Raw genomic sequence first — 8,668 nt, 5'->3', positions numbered from 1 at the left:
ATTCATTTCCAATTAGTACTACTTAAATAAATAAATAACTTTAAATATTTTATATGATAAACTTTAATTAAGTTTATACAACTACAAAATACATTCAAAAAAGTCATGGGGCAAGAAAGGAGAACGTGAGAACTAACTAAATGAAATTAAGGCGGTTTCATATAATTTCATTATAATGATACTTTTATCTTAAAAGAATTAATACTTCTACAGAAGTAATTTGGTAAGCTATAAAGTGAATCTTCATCTTCATAAAGTAAAAGGTCAATTAGTTTTTTGGCCTTTTACAAACTTGTTTTTAGTTTTATGACCCTATCTTTTCTTTTTACACATGTGAGATTTACTTTTACACATAAAGGATCTTTCATTTACATATTACAAACTTGTTTTTAGTTTTATGATCCTACCTTCTTTTTACATATGAGAGATTTACTTTTACACATAAAAATTTTTTATTTACATATAATAGATCTAAAAAAGATATTTTCTTAAATTTAATATTGTAAAAGGCCAAGAAGGCCTCAAAGTTGCTTCTGCTTGGCGTTTGGTTGGAAAGAAAAAAAAAGACTTCTAAATCATTTGGAAAAAAAAGAAATACAGGCACCATTAGTAACCCGAACCTTTCGGCTCGGAATAAGGTTCGGCAGGTAGTTTCTTACACCTAAACTGAGTGTGCGTGCGTGTGAGAGAGAGTGAGAGGAGCAAAAAGCGAAGTTGGCCATGGTTATGGCGCGCGGAGGGGAGAGGAGAGAGTCTACGTACAGAAAAAAATAAAAAGGAAATAAAATTAACTTAGCACAAAAATAAATTTCATTGACCCCCAAAAAAGAAAAGATCAAACCCAGTTTCATCATCATTGTTTTCCTCCTATATCTTCCCTTCCATTTTGTTATCGTTCTTGTTTCTTCCCCAATTAAGATCCTCTCACCAAAACCCCCTGACACCCTTCTCTCTGTATATACATAAAATACGTACATATAATGCAGAGATAAGTACATATTTTTTTATCATCCAACGGAGATTCCCCATTTTTTGTTGATTTTTTAATTGTTTTGGGGCAATGGCAATGGAGGAGGGGATTCTAGCAATATCTGTGGCATCAGTGGTGGAGGATGTTTTGCAACAACACGGGAAGCGACTGAGCGACATTGATTTGGCTTCTCGCAAAGCTGAGGAAGCTTGTAATTTCCTTCCCTTAATTCCTTTCTTTGATCGTTTATCTGTTCTTGTTCATTTATTTATTTATTTATTTATTAATCTTCCTATTTTCACACTGTGAATCAATTAATGCATTATATTGAAATTAAGTGCCTCGTTTGTTGGAAGTAGTTGTTATTAATGCATATTATTTGAGATGAACCTAATTTCGCTATTACATTTTTTGTCTATTTAATGTTTTTTTCCAAGATACTCGGTCTTTTGAATTTCCCATCAAACATGAAACAAGAAAAGAAGGGGGAAGGAAAAAATATTTGTTCCCATTGTCCCACCTGAATATGTTCGTTTTTCTTTTAAATATATCTTGATTTTGTGACAGAGAATGTTTAATTGGTTAATGTAACAAATGCAGCATTGAGAAGATATGAAGCAGCAGGGTGGCTCAGAAAGACAGTCGGAGTGGTTGCGGCTAAAGATTTGCCGGCAGAGCCTTCAGAAGAAGATTTTAGACTTGGATTGCGCAGTGGAATTGTGCTTTGCAATGTTCTTAATAAAATTCAGCCTGGTGCCGTGCAAAAAGTGGGTTTTATGAAGCTCCTTTGGTTCAACATTTTATCTATAATCAGTTTCAGCTAGTTATTGACCTAGTTCTACTTTGGTTTATTAGGTAGTTGAAGCACCTCCTGATTCTGCTAATGTCCCTGATGGGGCAGCTCTTTCTGCGTACCAATATTTTGAAAATGTCCGCAACTTCCTTGTAGCGGTAGAAGAAATGGGGCTTCCCTCTTTCGAAGCATCTGATTTGGAGAAAGTAAGTAGATGTTTGGGGATAATTTGATGTTTGTTTGATCTTGTGTTAGTAAAGCTCTAAGCTAGTTGATCGAACACTTAAAGACACCTCTTGAACCAGAGTTTGAAATGTTTTATCATTGCCTGAATTAGGGAGGGAAATCTTCCAGAATTGTCAATTGTGTGCTAGCACTGAAATCATATGCAGAGTGGAAACAAGGAGGTGGAAGTGGATCATGGAAATACAGTGGGAACTCAAAACCATCATCGGCAGGAAAGCAATTTTTCCGAAGAAACTCTGAGCCATTCATGAATTCAATCTCAAGGACTTCATCTATCAGCGACAAGTCTCTTGATAGCACTGAGCATGATGCTCGTGAAATGGTTTGTAAGCTTATTTTGTAATGTTTGTCATCTCAAAATATGCTGTACGAGGTAAAAATCTTAATCTCTCATTTCCAGGTGAACGCAGGTTCCTTGCATATGCTTGTTCGTGAGCTTCTCTCTGACAAGAAGCAAGAAGATGTTCCATTTGTAAGTGATCTTAGCTTGATTTCCACAATCTTGGAAAAGGGATTCCACTAGAGGCTTTGATATGTTTCGTGTATACAGCTCTTTGTTTCATTACTGCTACTTCGTTCAGTTGGAATGGATTATGAATGATAATCGTCTTTTTTTTTTATAAGGTGAATGATAATCATCTTTCTAAATGTGATTCCCAACAGACAGCTCTGATGACAAATAATCTGCCAGACTTAGAGAAATACGCTAATCTTCACAACAGGGTCCACGTCGTTAGCTTACTTCTCTAGCTTCCCTCAGAGGGTAAAGGCTTAGTAAGGACAGTAAATCTAGTCTATTAGGTTTGATGTTTGCATGGATAGTTAGAAAGAGCATCACCCAAGAAATATAGAGTACAACAGATGCCATCATTCAATACTAGGTTATCTTATTCCTACAGTCAGATTCTCCCAAAGACCAAAGTTCTAGAAAATGTCTCTGAAGAGGAATATAGACTTGGAACTTTGGGATCTAGCTGGCTTCTTCCTCTAGTATCCTATTGGTTATAGAGTTCTTTGACAAAAAAGTTGATGGTCCACTTACCTGAAATAAACAAGTTTCTCATTTTGGACAGATTGTGGAGAATATGTTGAGCAAAGTTATGGAAGAATTTGAGCATCGGCTTGCCAGCCAAAGTGAACAGGTTGGGGCTCCTTCATTACCGGTGTTTTCATTTTACTACATATTATACGAGGCTTCTTTTTCCCAACTTCTTGTTTTCTTACGTGCATCTGAAATATGACAGAACAGGTTGCTCTTTTTAGCAGTTGAAATATGGTGAAAGTATCACACTGTCCTATCTTGCTCACAGTTGGGTCTTACATAATTTTTTGGTGATATGACAGTTGAAGACCTCCCAGAAAGAGACAGCTGTTTCAACTACCGATGGATCTCCCTTGGAGCTTACACGTGAGGAGACGCAGGTCGCAATGGTCAAGGATGAAGAAAAAGCAGCCTCTGAAGGGATATGCGGCAGGATAAACATAGATGATGGTGTATCAACAACACAGGTTGTAAAGCAGCTGATGCTGGTTGAACAACAGCATAGAGAAGTACAGGTATAGGAGTTCTTCTGCAGATCAGAGAATGAAGTACGTTTGGTTTCAACTGATTGATTGACATACCCTGTTCGTAATCTGTAGCAATTGAAATCTACTCTCCGTGCTGCTAAAGTAGACATGCAGTTTCTTCAACTGAAATATCAGGAGGAGGTCAGCAATCTAGGTACAATCGAATAGAACTGTTTCATGCTAATTGAGATTGTGACTGGGATTTAGCAACTAAATTCTCTTTTGAATAGGTAAACATCTGCATGGTTTAGCTCACGCTGCTTCGAGTTACCAAAAGGTTCTGGAGGAAAATCGAAAGCTTTACAATCAAGTGCAAGACCTTAAAGGTAAACAATGTTTTATAAAATAAATTCTAATTTCATTGCAATCTGCTAGTAGATACTAACCACTATTCTGCGTGTACATTTACATATTTGGACAGGGAACATCAGAGTGTATTGCCGGGTGCGACCATTCTTGCCTGGCCAACAAAACGGTCTAAGCACTGTGGATCACATAGATTACGAGAATATTACAATAACTACTTCTTCAAAGTATGGAAAAGAGGGAAAGAAATTATTCACTTTTAACAAGGTCTTTGGTCCTTCTGCAACCCAAGGTCGCTAAGTTCCCTATACTTTTCTTTTTCATGAATATCGCAGTTTTAGATTTCATTCTAACAGCCTCTGTTTATCACAATGCAGCGAAAGTGTTTGCAGATACACAGCCTTTGATCCGGTCTGTTCTTGATGGCTTCAATGTTTGTATCTTTGCTTACGGACAAACAGGATCAGGGAAAACACATACGATGGTTAGGCAGTTAAACTTAATTTTTGAACTGTTTAATCATAGAAGTGGATATCACTTGGTTAAGAGAAAAGGCAAAAACATTATGTTAATAGTTCCTAAATTTTTTTACCTACAGACTGGCCCATCAGATCTCACGAAGGAGACCCTTGGTGTGAATTACAGGGCATTGAGTGATCTATTTCTTATTTCAGAACAGAGAAGAGATGTTATTTCTTATGATATTTCAGTTCAGATGGTTGAGATTTATAATGAGCAAGTCAGAGATCTCCTTACCCCAGATGGTGTTAACAAAAAATATCCTTTTTGCAACCATTCATTCCTTTGCCTTTCCATATTACTATTAGCTCTCTATCTTTTTGGTCTCTTAAATGTTTGAACTTAACTTCTAAATACAGTAGAAATTCGTAATAGTTCCCAGAAGGGTTTCAATGTACCTGATGCAAATCTTGTTCCAGTAACATCAACTTCTGATGTAATGAATCTGATGAACCTTGGGCACAAGAATCGTGCAGTGAGTGCTACTGCCATGAACGACAGAAGTAGTCGCTCTCACAGGTGCTGCTTATATGTCCTTTTTCTATTTTTCCTGTCTTAAGGTGGAAGTTACTGCTGATTTAAGTTCTTTTGCTCTCTATATAAATATTTATGTTTGCATATTCGCAGTTGCCTTACAGTTCATGTTCAAGGAAGAAACATGACATCTGGTGCAATTCTTCGTGGTTCCATGCACCTCGTTGACCTAGCAGGAAGTGAAAGAGTGGACAAGTCAGAGGCAGTTGGTGATAGGTTGAAAGAGGCTACACATATCAACAAGTCTCTTTCTGCTTTAGGAGATGTCATATCTTCACTTGCTCAAAAGAACTCACACGTTCCCTACAGGAATAGTAAGCTTACGCAATTGCTTCAGGATTCTCTTGGTAAGATCTTTGTGCTGTAGCCATAGAACTTTTCCCCCCTCTTCTTTCTGCTATTCAAGTTTTGGCTTTCATATCTATCAGGAGGGCAAGCAAAAACGTTGATGTTTGTTCATATAAGTCCTGAGCTTAATGCTGTTGGAGAAACACTCAGCACTCTGAAATTCGCTGAACGGGTTTCTACAGTTGAGCTTGGTACTGCACGGGTCAACAAGGAGAGTTCTGACGTCAAGGAACTAAAAGAACAGGTTTCACAATTGCCATATTTTTGGTTTATCAGTGAACTTGTAGGCATGAACTGCTTTTCCCTTCTATAATGTAGATAACAAAATGACAATTCTTTTCTTCAAAAGATGTAGTCCAGAAGAATTGCATTTGGATTTTAAGTATTAGTTTTCCCCTTCAACAGATTGCCAGTCTTAAGGCAGCCTTAGCAAGGAAGGAGGAAGAGCAAGGGCGCCGCCCACTTTCCAGATCATGTACTCCAGAAAGAGTCAGAACAGGATCCTGCGGATCTTCTCTTTCTTCTAGTTGGCAGAGTATGGGAGACCTTTCAAGCCATCATGGACAGCTAATAGAAGATGTTGGTAGTAACATAGAGGTATATCTTTTTCGGATATGCCTCATCTAGCATTTACCCTCATATTTAATATTATTAACTAGTCAAGTCATTCAAATTTTATGCTTCACTCGTTGCGCATTGTAATTTTTATAGTACAGAATAGAAACACACCAATGCCAGTTGCACAAGAGTTTTGTTTTGCATAAGTCACTAACTATTCTAAAGCCTCAAAATTATCTAGTAGGATTTTAGATGTAAAATGGTTTTTCCAAATATGTTAAACTGTTCATTGTATGCTTCTGCATACATTCTAGTTATTCTCCAATGAGTGGATTGAGTCATTAGCCGGTTATCTATCCAGGAAACAAAAATCGTTACCCGACTAACCCATTCTTATGATTCCCTCTTGAACATATTCCTCTTCTTGTTGGAATGCGTTTTTCTGACTCCAGCTTAGTAAACCAATCAGGCTAAGGACATTCTTCCCCCTGCTATCCTTTCGTATTCTGATTACAGAAGGAACAAAGGTATCTTTCACTCTATGCAATTTACTTGCTTCGGGAGCTCAAAGTTGTCGATGTTTTCAAATCTTTTCTCAGGTTAAAAAGAAGTCCGCGTCAAAAATGAGAAGGCGAAGCTTAGATCCCAAAGACTTTCAGATGAATTCTCCTCCCTGGCCACCAGTCAATAGCCCTGCATCAAGGGAAGACGACAAAGAATCAGTCTCTGGTGATTGGGTTGACAAAATTATGGTGAACAAGCAAGATGGTCTGAGTAGAAGTAGTTCCTTAAGAGGATGGGAAGACGAAACCAGGCAGTCATCTGGCCTGTTATATAGGAAATGCTCCTCTGAGAGTTCAAAGGTTTATCCTGAACAGCCTATAAACAAAGTTGCATCAAATAAAAAGGACGGCCAAGACTACGAGACAAGTAGGATTCGGTCTGAAGCAAGTTCCGTGGATGATTTGGATGACCTGGAAACTGCGACAAGTGACTCTTCTGAGCTTGAATTCCCTTGGCAACCGAATCTTCAGAAAGTTAGTCAGACTCCGAATGGACTGGGATCCAAACTCAAAAAACCTAGTCCTAAGCAAGTGAAGAAGCCAGAAATAAGGTATCATAACTCATGAGTGCATTTTACTTGTTAATTTTGGACTGCCTGCATTAAGGAGCTGCTTATATCTCCATCCATTGGCGTAATAAGAAGTTTACTTCAACTTTTGAAGTTTGCGTGTGCCTCATCTAAAAGCTTAAATTGATCAAGAGGGACACTTTTTATCTATTTATTAGGTCTGCAACATCAATAATTGTCTGTGAACGCATGCTTTCTTATATGCCAACTCAAGTATACCAACTAAAACTAAATCAACAAATATGTCAAATGAAACAACATGCACACTAACCTGTTTCTATGTAATTCAATGCAGGAGCTTGATTCCCCCACCACCAACTAGGAGACTTTCTAATGGGATGGTTTCACCATCTGCAAAGACGGGAAGAGCAGCTGCTTTAGAAGGAAAGCGAAAGACAGTGAGTGGCAAGTGATAAATGTCCTTAGCTGAGTTTGATGCTTAAGCAACCAAAGATGTGCATTTGTGTATCCTTTTTTCTTTTTTTCTTTCTTGTCAATCTTTTCACTCTGCATTCTTTAGAGTGAAAGAGAGCGAGCGTGTGGCAAAAGCTTCAGTTGCCAGCTTTTCCTCCAGTGGTGATCTTGAAATTGTTTTTGGTGTCCCACTGATGAGTTTCCAGTTGTTCATATGTTGGCTTGTTCATTTTTTCCCCTTCTTTTGGGATGCGGAATGTAAAAAAATGCAGAAAATGAGAAAAAGAAATAATAGAATTATAGATACTAATTACTTCTTTTAATGTGTCAATGGACTTGGGGTCGAGTAATTTCAAGACAAAGATCACTTTTACCCCGCATCTGAAACTATTTACATATGGTACTCGCAAAAGTATATAAAATTTGTATGTTTTTTGTATAAAACATACAGAAATATATATATATACAAAAAATATATATATTTTCAATCTTATTTTGAAAGAGGTTATACTATGTCAATTTCCTTAATCTTTCAATCTTGAGTCCACTGTGCCAGCTGAAAAAAGAAAAATTGAAGGCCCACCAAGAACTTATATCTTTTCTATTTGTTGGTAGAGGAAGCAACCCTTTGCGGATGAGCTACAAATTTGTTGGTTTGTTGCATTTTGAAACCAAGTGAAATGGAAACATGGTTGAACAAGCATTAAACGAGTGTCACGTTATCGGTTATTTGTCTTGGATGCATTTCCCAACTTTACAAGTTAATTATAGTTGTCATAGTGCATGTGAAAATTGTCGTAGCGGATCCTTAAAGTTGCCGAGATTTTTTCTTTTAGCACCTCAACTAAAATTTGTTCCTATTAAACACTTAATATAAGTTCAAAATGTATTTAAATGAAAAATGCTGGCAAACTTAATGGTCACACTTTTCACATTATTAAAGTCAGAAATCTTAACTCTTAACGTTTCTACACTCTGAAGCTTTCGTTCTACCATAAGCTACTTAGTTTCTAATACAGTATAGGATATTATTTTATTATATCAATAAGCCACTTAATTTTTTATATATGATATGACATTCTACTTCAAAAGGAAACAAAGAAAAATCTATTGCTTTGACGAGGAATTAAAAATAAAAAGGGAAGCACTATAGTAATGAAATATATCGATTTGGTTGGTTTTACCAGAGAAGACTTAAAAGAAGGCCTAATGAGTTACTGGATTAATTACTCACGCATGTTTATAATAATTACCTCTTTATATGGAATTTAATTTTCTT

General features: G+C 36.8%; 1 protein-coding gene and 1 long non-coding RNA gene across 2 annotated transcripts; one reads left to right on the top strand and one right to left on the bottom strand.

Annotated features, from left to right (window-relative positions):
• Positions 1-678: 678 nt before the first annotated feature.
• LOC107765902 (kinesin-like protein KIN-14I) lies at positions 679-7,716 on the top strand. The gene is made up of 18 exons (XM_075238529.1): positions 679-1,181; positions 1,571-1,737; positions 1,826-1,969; positions 2,101-2,331; positions 2,410-2,481; positions 3,083-3,151; positions 3,354-3,566; positions 3,651-3,732; positions 3,809-3,904; positions 4,000-4,176; positions 4,262-4,368; positions 4,483-4,662; positions 4,762-4,922; positions 5,031-5,284; positions 5,366-5,529; positions 5,691-5,882; positions 6,443-6,957; positions 7,271-7,716. The coding sequence occupies exons 1-18, from the start codon at positions 1,061-1,063 to the stop codon at positions 7,386-7,388; spliced, it is 3,063 nt and encodes a 1,020-aa protein (XP_075094630.1). The 5' UTR covers positions 679-1,060; the 3' UTR covers positions 7,389-7,716.
• On the bottom strand, positions 5,953-7,385 carry LOC142173291 (uncharacterized). The gene is made up of 2 exons (XR_012702941.1): positions 7,247-7,385; positions 5,953-6,536 (listed from the first exon to the last, which is right to left on the bottom strand). It is a non-coding gene; the product is annotated as an uncharacterized LOC142173291 (long non-coding RNA).
• Positions 7,717-8,668: the final 952 nt, after the last annotated feature.

This window comes from Nicotiana tabacum, chromosome 19 (genome assembly GCF_000715075.1).
Source record: "Nicotiana tabacum cultivar K326 chromosome 19, ASM71507v2, whole genome shotgun sequence".
In the NCBI taxonomy this organism is placed as follows: Eukaryota; Viridiplantae; Streptophyta; class Magnoliopsida; order Solanales; family Solanaceae; genus Nicotiana; species Nicotiana tabacum.
The sequence above is the reverse complement of the archived record's forward strand: the minus strand, read 5'-3'. Positions and strand labels throughout refer to the sequence as shown.